This window comes from Capricornis sumatraensis, chromosome 1 (genome assembly GCF_032405125.1).
Source record: "Capricornis sumatraensis isolate serow.1 chromosome 1, serow.2, whole genome shotgun sequence".
NCBI lineage: Eukaryota > Metazoa > Chordata > Mammalia > Artiodactyla > Bovidae > Capricornis > Capricornis sumatraensis.
In genome coordinates this window covers 177,754,429-177,773,860 of record NC_091069.1, presented here as the reverse complement: position 1 = coordinate 177,773,860, position 19,432 = coordinate 177,754,429, and the positions used below count along the sequence as shown (strand labels likewise).

Below are 19,432 nucleotides of genomic sequence, written 5' to 3'. Positions count from 1 at the left end.
AGCCCTGGGTCATCTTGAAGCTCCACTTCCCACAGGCTGCTGCTGGGGTCCCCAGCCACATCTGCCTCAGGACTCCAGCCCTGACAGAGAGGATCAGTGGCATGCTGGTAAATGTTTAGCAACCCATTCTCTAGAGGCAAAATAGCCCTTATTTCTGGTGTTTTGCCAACTTCTGTGTTGTATATACTCTCACCATGGATGATTTTAAACTACTAAAATGATGTTACTGAACTTGGGAGATGCCAAGGATCCCTCTTCTGAGCCGGCCTAAGCTAACTGTAGCACACTACCCAATAGTTCCCTCTTCAAAATTATAGGACCTGTTCATGATAGTTTCATGTTCTTGTGGTTTGTTACGAACTTTGGGTTTCTTTTCCTACCTGTAGTGCTTAGCATCATCTTGGGCACCTGTAAGCACTTACTTACTTTGCAGCTAGAGTTTTTTTTTGCCTAACAGATAAAAACCAAGTGCCGCCTGGAGATAACCCAGATTCTAAGGTCCCAGATTCCTCTGGGATTCTTGGGATTTCTCTCCTTCGCCAGGTAGGTTCACAAACTCAGAATTCCCTAGAGGAGCTGTTGGTGTAGCAGTCCATGTAGATCGTAGTGGCCTGAGTGCTAACAATTTGTTTGTGAAGTGTTGGTATCTAGATTTGTGTGGCACTAAGGGGTGATCTGAAATTGCCCTGCAGGATAGTGGAGTGAGTTGCTTCCTGGCTTCACATTCTGGCAAAGTTTAGCAGCGCTTGAAAGGCATGTTGGGAGACTGTTGCCACTGGGGGTGGTAGAACGAATTTGGTCTGTTTCTTTAGCAGTAGGGTAAGTGGTGGGATGACAAGCCAGATTACACTGGAGGCTTCCAAAGCCAGGAGGCATCTGAGTCACCTCTAGCTGGAGAAGAAAGGACCATTTTCTTGCTCTGCTCTCAGACTCCTACAAATGGAAGGAATTTAGTTCCCACACACTACCACAAAATATAAAACATCTGCCTTCTTTTTTTTTTTTCCTTTCCTTCCTTACCAAATGGCCAGCTTGCTAAAAGCTTCATTGCTTCCTGAAGTTTCCCTTTTTGTTTCTGCCAGTCTAGAAAAAGACCCAACTGTGAGTGTGCTTGAAGGCTGCTTATGTTGAAGGTAAGGGGTTGGGTTGGGGACTGCTAACATTGTGCTGCTCTGATATCCAGATCCAGAGACAAACGAGTGGGACTGAGACCAGTGAGGCAATCAAGGCAGAATGAACAAGCTCCTTGGGCTCCTTACTGTCAAGCTCAAAGGAGAATTCAGTGAGTTGCCTCTGGTCTGGGAGATGGGGGACAGGAGAGCAGGGTGCCAAACTAAGACTTTGTCATTAGGAGAGTGGGACACTGGCCTCAGAGAGGATTGACCAGAAGTGCCTCTGATGGGAAGGCTGGAGGGTAGAATGTCAAGTCAGATCTTTGACCACCAGGAAAGAGGAGGACAAGCTGCTCTTGCTGCCTCACGCCCAGGATAGGTCTCCATGCTATCCAGCTCCCTCTGTGACTCCCACAGAGTCAGAATATAAATTGTTTCTCCTGCTTTGAGTTTTCTAGATTGCATGATTAACTCTGTAGCCTGATTAGAGACAATCAGTGCATACATGGATTGCCTAATTGTGGGTCTGTTAGCTGCAGCATAGAGTGTATCTCAGACCCTCTAAAATAGGAATAAGGAATTCAGGTGGCTTGTCCCATGGTAGACAGTTGTCCTGATACCCAGTGGTGATGGTGGTGGCGGCAGCAGAAAATGAGTTAAGAAATAGCGTTACACTTCCACATGTGAAAGTGGTTGTAAGGAGTGGTGCCCAGAACAGAGGAAATATTCAGTATGCGTTAACTAGTATTATAATGTATAATAATATACATTATTATTATACTGTAGTACTGTGTAATTCCTATGGTCCCAGGAATCCTAATCCACCTTCTCAGATAAGCACCAGGTTCATACTGAAGGCATGGGTGGATCCATCTCATCTGCCTTCACTAGTCAAGGTCATCTTATGACTCCCTCAGCCTGGAAGCAGCACCAAGCCTAGCTATGTTTGAGGGTGAGTTGTTTTCCAGGTTCTTGGAGTTAGCTGTGTCTAGTTTAAGGTGAGTTGGTTAAGACTGGATAGGACCACCAACCGTCCAACTGGGCATGCTCCTGACCTTTTGACATCAGAGAGCAGAAAACTCCACCCTCAGATGGTGCTGCTGCTGCTACTGCTAAGTCGCTTCAGTCATGTCCGACTCTGTGTGACCCCATAAACGGCAGCCCACCAGGCTCCCCCGTCCCAGGGATTCTCCTGGCAAGAACACTGGAGTGGGTTGCCATTTCCTTCTCCAATGCATGAAAGTGAAAAGTCAAAGTGAAGTCGCTCAGTCGTGTCTGACTCTTCGCGACCCCATGGACTGCCGCCCACCAGGCTCCTCCGTCCATGGGACTTTCCAGGCAAGAGTACTGGAGCGGGGTGCAATCACTGCCTTCTCCGCAGATGGTGCTGCTTCTGCTGCTGAGTCGCTTCAGTCGTGTCCGACTCTGTGCTACCGCAGAGACGGCAGCCCACCAGGCTCCCCCGTCCCTGGGACTCTCCAGGCAAGAACACTGGAGTGGGTTGCCATTTCCTTCTCCCAGATGGTGCTAAGAACCTCTATTTTTCAAGCTGCAGATGCATGTGGCATAGTTACACCTGTGCAGAACTACAATTACCACACCTTTCTCCAATCATCTTTCCCCACACCTCCCGCCGTCTTGCTGCTGCTTTATCCCATAAATATCCCAACCCCTTTGCCTTGAGGAAGACCAGATCTGAGACTAGCTCTCCCCTGGCTGCCTTGCCAGTAAATCCTCTTCGCTGGAAACCTTTGCATCTCCGCATTTGGCTTCCTGCGCACGGGGCAAAAGAACCTTGTCCTGTAACAATACCTATTACTCAGCTCACACATTTAATCAGAGGATTTTTGGCAGTTGCAGGATTGTCTTTCCATCCAGGATCTCCCCTGGAAGTAGCGACTTGCTACATCAGTGCAGCGGCAGCAGCATCGATCACTAGTTTTAGTCCCATTTCCCGAGGTTAAACCTCTCGCCGGTTGTACTTCGGTCCATGGCTCTCTGCCCGCGGTGAATCAGGGCCGAGCCTATCTATCTCTGTCAGGCTTCGGGGAGCTTCTTCCTTCGCTGTGTCCTGTCCGATCACGGCTTCCCTGGGGGTGTCAAGTTTGGCCCGGGCTCTCTGATGAGTGGGACGTATATAGGCAAACAACTTGAGTCAGGATTCCAGGCCGTGTGTATCGTCAAGGATGAAGGATGACTCCTTAGCGCCGAGGCCGGTATCCAGCCCAGAGGGGAAACAGGCGACCTCGACCTGGCCCAGCCTGGGTTTAGGGGTTTGCTCCTGGGCCTTTCTGGCTACCTGGTGGTGGCCGCGGGCGTTCCCGGAGGCCCCGGCGTAGCTCCTGAGTGAAGGTGTCTCTGAAACGGGCAGCGCGGCGGCCCAGGGAGCCAGCGGGCCCAGCCGCGATGGCTCGCAAGCGCCGGGCCGCGTCCTGGCCGCGGAGCTGGGCCTGCAGCAGGGCAAAGGCGGTGAGCTGTGCCGCACGCCGGATGGGCCGAGACTCTGAGAGACGCTCCACCAGCTGCGAGCTGTGCAGGAGGGCGGCCAGCAGCCGCCGCAGAACCATCCTCGGAGCGACCCGGAACCCGAAGCACGCCGCTCTCGCTTCTGATCGGCGACACCTGACTACCGGCCGTGTGTGCGCCGGCGCCGCCTGGTGACGACACTGCCGCCCTGGGATTGGAGCACGGGATTTCGACTTTCCGCAGCCGTATCTGCGCGTTTCCGGTCCCGCCACTGCTGGGGCTACCTGGTTATACTCTTCAGTGGCGGTGTCCTCTGCCACCTCTCTGCACTATGTCGGGTGGCCTCCTGAAGGCGCTGCGCAGCGACTCCTACGTCGAGCTGAGCCAGTACCGGGACCAGCACTTCCGGGTGAGGGAAGCCGGGTCGCGAGAAAGAGCCTCGGGCCAGAACGCTGAGACTCGGTTTGCTCTTGTCTCATTGTGTCGTCTCCCATTCTCTGGTATCCCGAAATGCGAAGGGAAGCCTGGGTGCCTGTTGGGGAATGGATGCCGAAAGGGCGTTTGGATATTATCAAATCCCCCTCTCTCGTAGGAAGGGAATTTGAGGCAGGCTTTCACATTCCCTAGCAGATGCTCTCTGTTTCCGAGCCATTGCAGATGGGCGGCAGTAGTAGTGGTGGCTTGCGTTTTCACGAACGGTGTCGCGGGAAAGTGACTTTGTGATTTTGCTGCAAGTATCAAAAAAGGGTGTCTTTTTGACACGTGCAGTATGTGGAAGCACCATCCTGATCCAGATACCGGGACTTTTAAGTTACATCTACCAAACTGTGTTTGGCGTTTCCCTTTTCCATAGGCTAGTAAAACGGCCCTACAAAAGATTTATACCTGGTGGCAGACAAAGTTGAGCCCTGCCTCCATCTTTAGGGAGCCCTCGGTGTGAGGAGGGGGACCAACGTGTTAAGGGTCTGGATGTCAAAATCGGAGAACTGCTGGGTTTCCGAAGAGGGAAAGTTTCTTTTGACCCATGTCATAGCAGATTCTGTGAAATGGCCGAGGCTGCAGATATTCAAGGTGGGTTCCTCAGTATCAGCAAAGACAGGGATGGAGTGAAGGTGACGCTCATTAACTATTGGTTATTTAGTAAATTTGTATTGAGTGCTGTTGTGGAAGCGTCTGCTAAAGCGTAGAGAGGGAAGACAGTTTTCCATATCCTAAGAGTACAGTGGAGGTAAATAATCTTAATCCGTACAGTGGAGGTAAGTAATCTTAATCCAGCACAAGAAAGGGAGGGGCTGTTGAAGATTCAGAAGATTGAGAAAGGAGGGATCAGGTATAGAAGAGGGTGGGTGTGGAGAAAGTCTAAAATGTGTGTGTAGGGTGGGAAAACAAATTTGAGGCAAAATTGAGAAAGATCTCAGATTTATCCAATATTTAGTTTTTTAAATGTTTACTATATACCAGGCATGATTATGGGCTTCCCTGGTAGCTCAGCTGGTAAAGAATCTGTCTGTAATACAGGGGACCAGTGTTTAACCCCTGGGTTGGGAAGATATGCTGGAGGAGGGCATGGCAACCCACTCCAGTATTCTCCTCTGGAGAATCCCATGGACAGAGGAGCCTGGTGAGCTGCAGCCCATGGGGTCAAAAGGAGTTGGACATGACTGAACGAATAAACACATGAACAGACATTATTTTACACGTCTATCCCTCACTTTAGAAAGTACCACATCATAGCCATGTTGAATTTCAAGCATCCTGCAAGATTACAGTAGTGAAAGGATTAAACTTGTACTGTTGTCTATCTGCAGTCTAAAGCCTATAGCTTTATTTAGACTACTGTAAGATACTGTCTTATAGAATTTCTACAGTAGTTCCTGAATGGTATCTATATTATGTCTTACCTTAAGTAAGTACTAATACTAGTTGTCTTAAACTGTAAGCTGTTTGTTGGGACATGACTTAAACATGTGAGAAAGAAAGAGGAAAATGCTTCTTGACCATAATTTTAACAAGTCAGTAACTGCAGTAATAAACTTGTTTAGTGTCTCATTCCAAAGTCCTGAAAAACCTATTTTTATTGTAGAATGACTCTTGTCCTGTGAACTTTTTAAGGAAATAGGGGATTAGGGATAAGACTGGGCTTGGGTTCCAACTGCAACTACTGATTAGCTGCATGATCTTGGACAAGTTACTTAACCATCTTCCCTCAGGTAGATTGATGATGATAAATTAAATGAGACCATACACACAAACCTGACCTGCAGTCCCTTGATTCTCCCTAGAGGTGGACGTATTACCTGTTGTTTCTGTATGGTATCCATGTTAAATTCATACTTCTAAAAAATGTAACTTGGAGCATACCCTTCATATTGTTTTGTGCCTTTTTTTTCCCCCCCACTTTGCTCCCTATCTCGGAAATTCTAGGGTGACAATGAAGAACAGGAAAAATTACTGAAGAAAAGCTGTACATTGTATGTTGGAAATCTTTCCTTTTATACAACAGAAGAACAAATCTATGAGCTCTTCAGCAAAAGTGGTGACATAAAGAAAATCATCATGGGCCTGGATAAAATGAAGAAGACAGCATGTGGGTTCTGTTTTGTGGAGTATCCTTCCTGTGTGTCTCGTGTAGCTGTTGCCCGAAGCTGGGGCCAAGAGCGGCTGAGCCTGTTTTGAAAGATGAGTGAGGACACTTGTTGATTAGCATCGCTGCACTTACCTCTTCCTCTTCTTCCTTCATCTACTCCTGCCTTCTGTCCAATACGTCTATACTGTTTACACTGGGAAAGCTAGTAACATATACATTATGTTCTGAAAGCCATTCTTTTTTGATAGTTGGTTAAGTAAATCTTTGAAAATGTATATGCTTATGGTACTTCAGAAAGTTCAAAGAGTGTATTGAAAAATAAAAGCCCCATTATCATTCTAAGTTCAGAGACATTAGCTATCAATCTCATTGGTGTCTTTCCAGAAGTAATTCTATGTATGTGCGGTAGCATATTGTATGCACTTTTTTTCACCTACTTTAGAGATTGTTCCATGTTAGCACATGTAGGCTACCTCTTTTTATAACAGCTACATAGTATTATGTAGATGCATATAGCTTGATGCTTGTACATGTCGTAACCATATTTACTTGTGACCATTCTCTCCCTGGAACCTCTCCATACATTTGACCACCTGGATTTACCCTTTCATATTTTGTTTTTTAACTGTTATTTTCTTTTTTGGTCATTTTGAGAAATTTTCCAGACCTAGTCCACCATGTCATTTGAATTTTCTGTGCCTTGAATTGTTTCTTTCCATTGTATTTATGTTATAAAATTTCCTTAAATTTCTGGTGATCCCTTGGTTTCTGGGGGAAAAGGCTGACTTTGTGGATCTAGGCAGATCTTCTTAAGTTGTTGCCTTGCCTTTGGGACATGTGGGTTTCTTAAATGCTAGAATGAAAAAAGATTTAAGCTTGCTGATGTTAAAGACAATGCCATAGTTCCTTCAGTCAGTAACCCTATCTTCTTTATTTGCCTGGAATTACATGTATTCCTGCTAAAAGGTCTTCTTCCCACATAGAGACCTTTAATTAAACCCTATTTGCAGCCTTACTACTTAATCAACTTGGAATTAAGAGCTTCCTGGGTTTGCTGTCTCCTTTAAGCCTTTTAGGAGTATTTCCTACTGTGACTTTGTTTCACCCATTATTAATCTTTAGCTTTTGCATCTCTCATCTGCTGATGGCCTCTTCTACTCTTTGGGTATATGTTTCTTTCCTTTTGTCTAATGGAGGCCCTGAGAAGGAAAGAAGACAAAATGTGCTCACTATCAGGTTGAATCAGAAGCCCCACGTTTGAACCTATTCCCCACTTCTGACTTTGGTGTCTGATTTCTGGGCTCTGCAAGCTTCTTTTACTCCTTCAGACACAAGGGACGAGTGCCCAGGTTTTGCTTTCACCTCTGGTGCCGAGAGTGTAAAATAATTCACAGGGGACAAAAAAGACAAAGAAAATATTAGATACTAATCAGTGTTTAAGAACTGGAATGTTTTTGCATTTGCCTTGAAGGTCAAAGATCAATAATCAAGATGACAAATACCCAAAAGAAAGGCTACCTTTCATTGTCAGTATCCCGCCCCCGCCCCCAATTTGCCCTTTAGCATTCATTTCATTCAACAAAGAATTATTGAATGCCCATGTGTGCTAGGCATTGTGTAGACACTGGAATTTCAGCAAGTGTTTCCCTACCTGTGTAATTATAGACAAGGGGAAAGGTCCAGATCAGTATTTCCTAGATCCAGATACAATTACTTACATATAGTTTTTAATAGCATCCCCAAAATAGATTTAGTAGATCTGGTTTAGAATTACTGACTTGAGTGATACTTTCTGAGTGTTTCCTTCTAATGAAATGTGATGGCAGGTCTTAGGCAGTGACCTCTTTTTAAGGTTGTTCTTGAATGTACAGCTTCATATTCAGGGAACCGAAAGATGCTGTTGTTTCCTTGGATAACAGTTCGTGGTTTAAACCTGCACAGAACATATCTGTATTTTGCAAAAGAAAATATGGAGATAGTGGGATTGGGTATTTAACAGGATTATCCAAAAAACCATCAGTGTAGCTGAGGATAAGATACCATTTTTGACTGCTTTTGGACCAACCTCAACAGGCCTATAAACCAAATTATGTCTTTGATCTCCATCTGGTTGGATTAGTTTTTGTACTCTTTAACTCAGCTTCATTTAGATGTTTCTTCCTCTATTTATAAAAATGTCTGGAGAAATGTTAATTCCTTAATAATCATAATTAAGATACTATTCAAGAGCAGATGCAGAAAATGCCATGCGGTATATAAATGGAACTCGTCTGGATGACCGGATCATTCGTACAGACTGGGATGCAGGCTTTAAGGAGGGCAGGCAGTATGGCCGTGGGCGTTCTGGGGGCCAGGTACGCAGGAAGGTTTTCTGTGCTCAGCCTTTGCCTGGGATTCCAGTCCTAAACGATGTGTTTTGTCAATTTGTATTTGCTCTTCTCAAAATAACTGTGCCTATAACCTTGGCTTGAAGTGAATCCACCCATTGGGGTTGATAAATTATTAATATTTTAAAATATCATTAAATAGTATATCTTTGCAAGCAACCATTACTGGACTTCTGCAAGGGGCTGAATATTCTCCTGCAGGAATGTTGAGCAAAGCAGAATGTACTAAAGCAACTTTTCCATTTTTATCTCAGTATAGTTTAAATATTCTTTGGAATGTGCTATCTTTGGATGCTGAGTGTGTAAGCCTGATGTTTGTTTTTTTTAAAAAAAAAGCAGTATTAAAATAATTTTGCAGGGCAATTGAACTTTATCATCAGTTGCTCAAAATCATGTTACACTTAACAATGTTTACATTATGACATCTGAAAAGGCTTAGTTATTTGTCTGACATATTTTGGAAGGCATGTTTGTTACACTAATCTCTGTACTGTAACATGTTCTTTTCAATTAAGGTACGAGATGAATATCGTCAGGACTATGATGCTGGAAGAGGTGGCTATGGAAAACTGGCCCAAAACCAGTGAGTGGTTGAGAGCCCCATCATGAAAGCCCACTCCTTTGGCCTGTTGAATTTGACGGGTGTTACCCAAGGTCTGCAAACCTGCCTTTTTTTTTTTTTTTTTTTAAACCAAGCTTTAATCAATGTTTCTACTGAGCTGGAAGCCTTGTCATGGTTTTCCTCTTAAAAATTATTAAAGAACAGAATCCAAAAGAATGCCTTTAATTCTGTAGAATTAAATCTTAGAGTCTTGGTTTTGTGTCAGATTACCAAAATGATTTCTGTTACTAGGTCAAAAATTGTGTTCCTTAGCAACAGACTTCATGTATAATGTTGATCTGTCAGCCAAAAACACACTTCTTTTAGAAGACTGGAAAAAATTTTTAAGTGTCTACCATGTTTGCATCTAAGTAGGTTCATGGTCTACCTTGGGACCTGGAATTACTATTTTAAAAATTTTAAGTTTTCATAAGGTAAAGTTTAATAAGTAGACTTTTGCTATGTTATGTAGCTTTGCTCTAAATTAGGGGGACAGATGCTTGATAACTGAAGTTTTTTTTTTTCTGTGTTGATTTTTAATCTGTAAAGGCAAAACTTAATGGAAATTCCTAAACAGTTGGTATAAAAGTAAGCTTTAGACAGTCCCGGGGAACACCACCTGCTTTACATGCTTTGTATATCAGGAAATAAGGGACAGGGATTGAAGGATATTTATTTACTAAACACATTTTTCAAAATGAGAGATGTGAGCGCCTTCAGATCTATTTTTTTCATTTTCAGACTGATCTTGGGAATGGAGTGTTTTGTGGTGTTTGTGTTTTTTTGTTTTTTTAAAGAGCTTACAGATTGAGAGAATGGCTTAACAAAATCAGAAATGGTTCCCTTGGGAAATGTTTTGGCCAGTTCTTACATTGAAGTCTGTCTTGTTTTTTCTCCAATTGTGCTATGTTTCAGAGGCTGGACAGTCAGCTGATGGTCTCTACAACTCTCAGAAGGGAGTCTAGAGGATTTATTTTGCATTTGTAAGGCAAGAGATGATTTCTCTAATGTTACATGAATTCTTGCTCATTTTAAACTGCTAGTCTAGTATAATTCTCCCTGACCTAAGTGAGATTTTTTTCATCTAGCAACAAAGTATCTCTTACTTTCCAGGAGTTTGTGAAGTTGTGGCTGGAGTATCTCAATGTGAACAGCTTTCATGTTACAGTGTTTTCTCAAATTTAAATTGGCTATTTGGATATCTCTAAATTAGTTGTAAGTATTTAGGAAAACGTGCAAGTAATTTAATGAGGACATAAAGTCTTTTTTACAGTAGTTTGAATTAATGTATTTTATATTATTTTGCAGTAAAACATGATTCAGATTTCTATAGGCCTTAAAACCACAGACAGTATTTCATATTTGAATTGTCTTCTGTAACAGATTTCAATAAAATTGGACCAACTTACTGTGTTTTTCCTCACCAAGAGACATTGAAACGCTCTTAGCCTGGAATCCATTTGGGGGAGAATCTGCATAGTGTGCAGAATTTGCATGTCCATTTTGATCTGAGAGTTACTAATATGGTAGTCTCTTGCTATATGCAGCTAATTAAAACTGTTCCTCAGTCACATTAGCCACATTTCAGATGCTCGATACCTACCTGTGGTAATGGCTGTTGTAGTGGATGCAAATACAGAACATTCCCATTACTGTAGAAAGTGCTGCTACTGGACAGTGAGCTGCTTAGAGCCTATGCAGATAAGCCTTGTCGTGACTGGAGTGCCACTGGGAAAAATTACTACTCACCAAACAGTACATGTTACCCAACACGAGAGAACACACATTTATAAAGGCATTTAGTTTATTTTTCAAAAAATATGTTTGCTAGAAGGTTTGAGTAATTTTACATGATCATAATCTTTAAATAAATTTTTTCTGACCAAAAGGTACCATTAAGTGGACAGCTTGTCTAGATCTGCTTTTGTTAACACCCAAATACAATTAGCATGTCTGATGGTATTCCCTAGGTCTTCTTAAATTATCTACAGGCCAGGAGGCAGAGCCTAGCACATAACAAAGTATGTGTTTTATAACTGCTTATTAGTTCAGTTTCATAACAATTCAGCAGAGCAGGTAGTCAGTACATCTAATTCACACTATTAACACACTGGTTCTTGCCTAAAGGGTCTGATCCATGCAGAGCTCCCAGTTATTCCTTCTAACCCAGGAAGCAGTACACCACATCTGCAGAGAAAGGGGGCAGCTCTACTTAGGCTACTGCTGGCGATGTCTCAGGTCTGTTTCTTTGTTCCAACTATGAATTCATGGTGACCAGTGTTAATTATATTCAATGATACATAGAAAATAAAATGCAAAGCACAAAAAATGATTTGGGGACTGCTGGCAGCAAGCAGCTGCTGCTTCTCCCTTTCTTAAGAGAAGATTGGTTCTCTATGATTGAGAGAACTAAAAGTGAAATGAAGTCGCTCAGTCGTGTCCGACTCCTTGTGACCGCATGGACAGTAGCCGACCAGGCTTCTCCATCCATGGGATTTTCCAGGCAAGAGTACTGGAGTAGGCTGACGTTTCCTTCTCCAGGGGATCTTCCCAACCCAGGGATCGAACCCGGGTCTCCTGCATTGCAGACAGACGCTTTACCGTCTGAGCCATTTAGTTTGAGAGAACTAAAAGTTCAACTAAATCTACATTCATTGCTATAGATTTTACAAAAGGATAAAAGCAATTACAGACTGGTAAGTTTGCTGATGGAGAGGACTGAGCAGCTTGTTGAAGGCACATCATAAGCAGCTTTTAGTTTGTGTAAGGCCTGCCCTCAACCCCCAAAGCATAAGGTCTGCCCACCTTGTGGGCACCTAGACAATTCAGTGCCAAGCTAGTGAGAGTAAAACAAAACAATGCCTGTCTCTTCTACCAACAGCCCAGACTATATTTCAGAAATTTCTGTTGCAAGGAAACCATTATTGCAAACATCAGGAAAAAAGGCCATCCTAATGGAGGACTTAGGCTAAATAGAGGTTTATACCTAATCACAAGACTAGGGGTAGGAAGGGCAAGTGGGAAGCAACTGTGTGTACTGAAACAAGCTTCTTATGAATAACAAACATTTTAGCCAGACTTAAAATATTTGACATTTAAGCTAAAGCATGCTGGACAGTGTAGCTCAAGGTGCCCTATTAAGCCGGACATGAAACAGACCCATGACTTGGGACAGTTCACTGTAGGTTCTCTCTGCCTCACTGCTAAGAGAATGACCATTTCTCAGACTGAAAGAAATGACAACTCAAGCTTGGGGCATTAAGATTTTTTTCCAGAACCCAACTCTCTTGCATGCCTGGTTCTGTCAGTGAGATATGAACTATGGCACTCTAAAGTATAAGACATTTTAAACAGCCTACTTACTAATTACCAAAAAAAAAAAAAGCAAACATCTGGCATACAGATTTGAAAAATCTCGTTTGCATAATTATGCCTGAAAACCTCAAGAAAACATCCAACCCATTTTGTCACCTTTCCAATGTGGATGCAGCCCTACCTGTAGCAGCACAAAGTGCCTCTAATCTCAATCTTTCTAATGATACGAAGCACAAGAAGAAATACTGATCTGGTTTTATACTAAGGAGTTTTGAGTCTGAGGGAGTAGGAAAGTGCTGGCCTGTTTATAATGTAAACACTGGTTTTGGTGCTTGGAATGTCTGGGGATAGGGAACCCTGCACGTAAACATGTTCTGACTCCACCCTCAACTGCTGGCAGTCAGCCCTACCTTCCACACACCTAAGGAGGCATTAACCCAAGTATCTTTTGCCATTTGCTTATTCTTCCTTTCCAGTTATCACAAAACTCTGTTAAAGATGCAAGATCCATTACTTTAATCCTAATGCAGCAAAGGGTAAGGACAGGGCCACTTCTGCTTTCCCCCAGATGAGGTTCATGGAAGCGAAAAAAAAAAAAGGGGACTCCTGTGCTGGAGTCTCAGGGATGGTCAAGCAGAGACAGATAAGTCCTGCATTTGTTGCTGAAATCATTAGAGAAATCCAGGGAAAGACTCATAACATTTGCTGTAACCCCCACAGTATCAAGTCTCATTACCTTTTCTATTCTCTCTTCCCCAGCCACATCCAAAAGACCTAAAATTAGTCTTTGGTTTTGAATGTTTATATTTTAAATACCCTTGAAATAGGTATTTGGCAAATCTTAATTTCTTCCATGTGGGAAAAAATACAGGGGAAGTGACAACTTGTAAGTTACTCTTGAGCTGGATTCTCATTTGTTCCACCACTAGTTTGACAGATACTAAATTTTAATCGGTCAAAACCAGAAGAATCCAAGGAGTTCAATGTTTCAGCAAAGGCTTTTTATAAGATTAAAGCATTTATTATAAATCTTAAAGCCAAGGCTGAAATCTCATTTGTGGAGATAATTGGACCCTCAAGGTCACTTTCGTTTTCTCATATCTTAACTCTTCACAAGGCAGGCACTGTGCTTACAAGTGTGCCACCATGAATAGAACATACCAGTCAGTTTATGGCCACTTCCTTTTCATCCTTTAAAAGGAATGGGACTCACTGAAGAGAGAAGTCAGTGAAAGGTGCTGCTGGTAAAAATAAAACAGGACTGACTGTCAAAACCCCTCCTAGCTACCCCTTATGCCCCAGGGAACATCTACTACTCTCAGAGTTATGTTCTATCAAAAACATCCTGCATTTTTAGGTTCTGGAATTAAAATTTAAACCTGTATTCAGTTCACGTCTAACTAAGTTTCAAAAGCTGCACCAAATCTACTAGGCTTTTTAATACTCTGCACTGCATGCTCTGTCTATATGCATGCGTTTGGATAATAAATATTAAATATGGGGGGGACACACACAGAATCCATAAAATTAAAAATGAAACCAAACTGAACATTAAAAAATAGTACATGGTCACTAGAGAAATGAGTTAAGGGCAGAAAATAAACTTGAGGTAACAATAGTGGCCCAACACCACTGATCTGAAATACCTGTAAAAATTCAAATAAGTGTTTGGAGATTCAAGTAACAAACCACCTGCTCCAACTTGGTCAGACTTCCCAGAGTCCCTGCTGATTCAGTCCATGAGCCGGCACTCACACAGCTCCTTGTAAATCCTCTTTCGCACTCGGGGCATGTCTTCTTGGGAAAACTGGAAAGGCTGCTCTAAGGCGAGGCACTTGCAGTACTGGAAAGGTCCCAGAAACACTTAAGTGGCATGTGGAGTTACGCATCAGCCCAACGCACCATTTTACTAGATGCAGACTTAACAGAATAGGGTCTAAGGCAAATGGTAAAATTGGTTTAGACTTGTAAAACATACTGTTTTAAAACATTTACCTCCAAAAAAAAGTTACCTCCAAATTACAGTCAAGTTTTCAGGTAAGTATATGGCTTGGGATACTCCTTCCCTCCCCACTCAATACTGTGAAAAGCAAAACTGCCAAAGGGGCTCCAATTCTCAAGGTGAAACCTGCCGAGAATGCAGTCAAATCTAATATGGCCTTTAAGTGAGAACCTGAGTTTGTTTACAAACCCTGGACATTCATGAGTCATATGAGTGAGCCCATCTTCCAAGATCTTTGGAAATCTGTAAATAATGGATTATAAACTATGATTTCCTTCGTAAATATAATAACTTTTTCTATAGCTCTTTGAAACCTAAGGGAACCTGCAGCATGAGAAAGCGCAGTGTCTGAACGTGGCCCTTATTTAAAATCTAGTTAGTTTTTACTCTGGTAAAAGACTACTTGCCAGTGGTTAAAAAATTAGTTAATTCTGCAAATGCCAAGAGTGTATGACAGGACCAATGCAGGTCAGTCTCCAATGTGACTTGCCAATAACCTCTAATAATACACGGGTGATACCAATTATTTATCCTCAGCCTTAGAAGGTGGTTCTTCCTAATGATAATATATGAAAATGCAAGAACTACTGCTTTTCAATGACAGGTTTGGGAGGAAAAGTGTTCTGTTACCTGTACCTAGTACCATGCACACATCAGCCTTCTCTAAACCCAACAAGTTTATAAATTGTAAAAAATATATATATATATATATATTTACCTGGAGCACAAATACTCCACAGTCACTATCGTTTTTCTGTTGTGGAATACACTAAGGGGAAAAACAAAACAATTATTAAAATAAAATCAAGTGTTTCCTGTCAGATAAGAAAAGCTGCAGGAAACTTGTATCCAAGACAGCTGGTATATACCTCTGGTTTACAAAGTGTTTGAGTTTATGGAGGCACCTGGTCACATGAAAAGAACTATCAATCAGTAACTTATAGAACATTTGCCTAAACATGAGAAATGGGAAGTCAAAAATCCTATTTTAAAACTTCCATGGATAATCAGTTTTGCTGTCAGTTCACTGACAATGGAATCAAAATGGAATTGTGACTCAGAGAACGCAGACCTGGACTCTGAATCCTTAGTATTAAATGCTGCTTGGCAGTCTTCACTCTTCATCTCGCATTTCACAACTCTCCTGTTCTTTTAAAGACACTGTAAAGGTAAACAATGTTTTCCAAAGAACTGGTTACTATATTCTGTCTGCAGTGTTGAAAGATCCTGATTAAATTTAGGGGAATACCTGGATATACTGTTGGGTAAGTTCAGAATATTCACAAGAGCAATTCTGGTTTCAACTAATAAACTAGGGTATTTAAAACATGAAACCTAAGTTTAAAAGTTAGCATTTAGTTTAAGGATAAATGCATAAATCTTGTCCCTTTGGGTTTGGGTTAAAGGTTTATTTCAAGACTCTGCTTCTTTAACATTGTGTCATTGATCCAAATAGACCTGAGTTCAAGGACCTGATGGTCAGTGGTTTTGATGAACTTTGGGGAAGGTCAGAGATGCTTCTTACTCCTAAATGACTTGCCTACCTCTGATTATAAGGATCAAATGAAATCATACATATAAAAACACCTGGAAAACAAAGCAGTGCCCCCTAAAATGCAAGACCCTGCTATCTGTGACAGAGTTAAGAGGGTAGGCCTGCTTACTCTGCCCCATGTACAGCTTTACTGTCTACGGCTAAACATAGTGCTGCTTCTAGACCACATTCAGAACTGAAGCTCTCAAGCCACTTGTCTTCCCCAAATGCCTGGAAAGCAGCCCAGAGCACTTGCTCCCTTGGTGAATCCAAAATAGTCATGTCAGTATTTCTCTGGGTCTATATGAATCATCTGGAAATAAGAGCCATGAGGCAAGAAGCAGATGTCTTTTTTTCAATAGAGCAACCATATCATCAGAAGCTGCCCCAGGGATGAAATGATTGAATTTACTTGCTCCAGCAAGCAGCGGGAAACTGGGCAGCCAGATGATGAATACTGAACTGAGGTTTATTCTGAGCTGCCTCCCTGCAGCCTCCAGACTCTCCTTTGGTTATCTTCATGATCAGTCTTCATATGCATTTAAAAACACCCACCCCTTAGATAATTTCAGCCCCTTGACATGCCTGGGTTTTCATTTTTTATCACTTACTTACCTTTGTAACAGCAGTCTGCCAACCCTGAAGAAATTCAGGTCTATTTTTTTCTCTGGCTTCAGTCAGCAAATACTTTCTTATATTCTGGTTAAAAAGAAACCACAACACAGATGCTGTGTTCCATCAGTTGGTGAAAAATGGAACCTGCCCACAGCAGATAGAAGCAAAGGAGGAGGCTGTGGCCCCACCACTGGGCAGAGTATGCATTAAAGAGTTTAGAGCTGGAACTTGACTTCAGACCTTTTTCACTTGATAGAGTGAAGGACTCAGACCTTCTATACTGTATGCACTTAAGACTGTGGACACTGGTATATGTTTTAATTAGATCTTTTTAATAAGATGGTCAGCCTTTTCCAGGAATAAGTCAGCTTGGTGAATTTGAAACTTAAAATGAAATACTGGCAAAACAAGAAGAATGTCTTAATTACTGCCAATGCTTAACAGAGAGAAGGAATCCATGGCAGAAATCATTAATAACTGAAACTAAATTTAAACATTCTAGCCTTAGATATATTCCATATTTATGAGGGCTGCAGGTAAAAGTATCACTCAGTTTCTAGAAAGTTATATTACTTAAACTCATCCTGGATACTAAATACAGTCAAGTCCAATGCTGAAATCTCTCCCAAGCCAAAGCCTATTGGAGTTTCTACTTTTCCCCTACACCCTCCACCTCTTTGTGCATATCTTTCTCTGCCTATCTTTTTGTAAGGGTGAAGTCAGAGGTTACATGAATTAAATTAACCCTCTGAAGGTGGAGGAGAAATGTGTATGTACATGTATATATACACAAGTGTATGTCTGTAGATTCGTATTTTTTTCCCCCATATATTGTATCATTCTGCAACTTGCCTTTTCAAACTTGGTAGGTCTTATAAATCTTTCCATGTTAAGACACAAAGATCTGTTGGGTTGGCCAAAAAGTCAGGTATTTCTGTAAGATGGTATGGAAAAATCCAAGCGAACTTTTTGCCAACCAATACTATATTCTGTAACTGCTATGGTCTGTGTAATAATGTGAATATATTACAGTGTATCTATTTAGCTACTCTGTTGGTAGAGCAAAGTTTAGTGCATTTTGATTTTTCACTATTATCAATAATGCTGCAATGAACACCCTGGTGTGTGCCCCATTCTTGTGTGCATACACAAGTACTTTTATGGAGTATATACCAAGAAACAGAACTAGTTTGTAATAGGATATGCATCTTTTTGACTTAAAAGGCACTTAGAAGCAACTAGAACTGCAGTTATTCCCCAAATGGCTGTATTAATTTATACATTCCACCAGAAAATATGAGAATGCCTATTTCCTTACACCCACTTTCGTACCATCAAACTTTTCCTAACATAATAGGCAAAAAATGGAACCCTGAGGTAATTTTAATTTGTTGTTGTTCATTCACTAGGTCGTGACCGACTCTTTGCAACCCCACTGACTGCAACACATTTCCCATTTTCTGGTAAGCATCTCTCCATGGGTTTAACAGCTATTGGCATTTTTCCTAAAAATTACTTATTTTATCCTTTGTCCATTTCTTACATCTTTCTTTTTTTTACTCATTTGTAGTTCTTTTTATATTCTAGAAAGTGAATATATGTCAGTAACATTGTCTCCAAGTCAATCCCTTTTAACTTTATGACATATGTAAGTTTAAAATTATGACATAGTCTTGTTTTTTTGGTTCTGGATAGGAAGGCTTTTCATATTCTGAGAACATAACATCTATATTTTAGTTTAACTTTCATAGTTTTATGTTTATATTTAGACCATTATTCCATCTGGAATTTGTTTTTCTTATATATGAATGGTATTAAACAGAATTTGTATTTTACTTTTCCAAATGGCTAACTTTCCCAAGGCATACATCAAATAGCCTGTCCTTCAACTTTATCATTTACTAAGTTCCTACATATACATGAGTTATTCCTAGATTCTTCATGTTGTTCCATCCATCTACTTGTCTACTCCTAACCAATTATTAAAATTTTGTGATATGGTTTGGCATCTAGTAGACCTTCAGTTTTTTTCTACTTCAAAACTATTTTAGCTGTTCATGACATGAATTCTGCAATGTAAATTCTCGATGAGTTTATCAAGTTTCATTCAAAATCCTGAGAAACATTAGGACAAAAATTGGTTTATATTAGTTCAGGGAGAATTAATCTCCTCATATTGAGTGTGCCTATCTTTCCATCTATTCAGATTTCCTTTATGTACGTTAGAGTTTTCATCTCAAAGAATGCCCCCTTTTCTGTTAGGGTATATTCCTGGGTAATTTACCTCTTTGTTGCTTTTAAAAATGAAATCTGTTTACATTTTCTAACTAGCTCTTGCTAGTACAGGAAAATCAGGAAACATACTGATTTTTCTTGCTTTGTATCCTGCCATCTTGTTGAACTCTTATCAGTTGAACTCTAATATTTTGCCAGCTGATTTCTCTTGGCTATGATTCATTCTACAAAAGTTATTTTGAAGGTACAAACCAATTTTAGCTCTAGGAGAAACCAAGAAAAATTATTTCTGTTTGTTTTTTTGGCTGCACCTCACAGCATGCAGGATCTTAGTTCCCTAAGGGATCAAACCTGTGCCCCTTGCAGTGGAAGCATGGAGCCTTAACTGCTGGACCACCAGGGAAGTCCCAGAAAATGATTTCTATCCATATTCAAAATGTAGTTTAAAGGGAATGACTGAAAAAAAAAATCTGATGAAATCCAAATAGGACAGGTATCTCAGAGAGGGATCCAGATCCTGGACTGCTACCTCTTCCCATCTGGAGGTTCCTCTTATAGTCCATTTCTCTGCCAACATT

The 19,432-nt window shown here is 41.3% G+C and overlaps 3 protein-coding genes across 5 annotated transcripts in view; 1 reads left to right on the top strand and 2 right to left on the bottom strand.

The window, feature by feature from the left end:
- Window positions 1-2,952: 2,952 nt before the first annotated feature.
- Window positions 2,953-3,679, bottom strand: NCBP2AS2 (NCBP2 antisense 2 (head to head)). Its single transcript, XM_068986797.1, has one exon. The coding sequence runs from the start codon at window positions 3,677-3,679 to the stop codon at window positions 3,380-3,382; it is 300 nt and encodes a 99-aa protein (XP_068842898.1). The 3' UTR covers window positions 2,953-3,379.
- Window positions 3,680-3,857: 178 nt separating this feature from the next.
- NCBP2 (nuclear cap binding protein subunit 2) lies at window positions 3,858-18,072 on the top strand. Of its 3 annotated transcripts, XM_068967205.1 has the most exons (5): window positions 3,858-3,987; window positions 6,003-6,184; window positions 8,381-8,519; window positions 9,068-9,135; window positions 18,029-18,072. In XM_068967205.1, the coding sequence occupies exons 1-5, from the start codon at window positions 3,910-3,912 to the stop codon at window positions 18,033-18,035; spliced, it is 474 nt and encodes a 157-aa protein (XP_068823306.1). In that variant the 5' UTR covers window positions 3,858-3,909; the 3' UTR covers window positions 18,036-18,072. The 3 variants fall into 3 exon arrangements, with proteins under 3 accessions (XP_068823306.1, XP_068823466.1, XP_068823389.1); XM_068967365.1 differs by lacking the exon at window positions 18,029-18,072 and having other exon boundaries at window positions 6,003-6,042; window positions 8,398-8,519; window positions 9,068-10,726; XM_068967288.1 differs by lacking the exon at window positions 18,029-18,072 and having other exon boundaries at window positions 9,068-10,726.
- SENP5 (SUMO specific peptidase 5) overlaps window positions 10,997-19,432 on the bottom strand; it is a 47,608-nt gene continuing 39,172 nt past the window's right edge. The window contains exons 8-10 of the mRNA XM_068967083.1: window positions 16,620-16,703; window positions 15,189-15,239; window positions 10,997-14,311 (exon numbers count right to left, since the gene is read on the bottom strand). Coding sequence (XP_068823184.1) covers window positions 14,201-14,311; window positions 15,189-15,239; window positions 16,620-16,703 — 246 coding nt within the window. The 3' untranslated portion in view covers window positions 10,997-14,200. The remainder of the gene's footprint in view (window positions 14,312-15,188; window positions 15,240-16,619; window positions 16,704-19,432) is intronic.

Coding starts and splice junctions, on each gene's coding strand:
- NCBP2AS2 (XM_068986797.1), bottom strand. CDS start 3,679: ATGGTTCTGCGGCGGCTGCTGGCCGCCCTCCTGCACAGCTCGCAGCTG.
- NCBP2 (XM_068967205.1), top strand. CDS start 3,910: ATGTCGGGTGGCCTCCTGAAGGCGCTGCGCAGCGACTCCTACGTCGAG. Junction 3,988..6,002: donor ACCGGGACCAGCACTTCCGG/GTGAGGGAAGCC, acceptor CGGAAATTCTAG/GGTGACAATGAAGAACAGGA. Junction 6,185..8,380: donor TGTGGGTTCTGTTTTGTGGA/GTATCCTTCCTG, acceptor ATCATAATTAAG/ATACTATTCAAGAGCAGATG.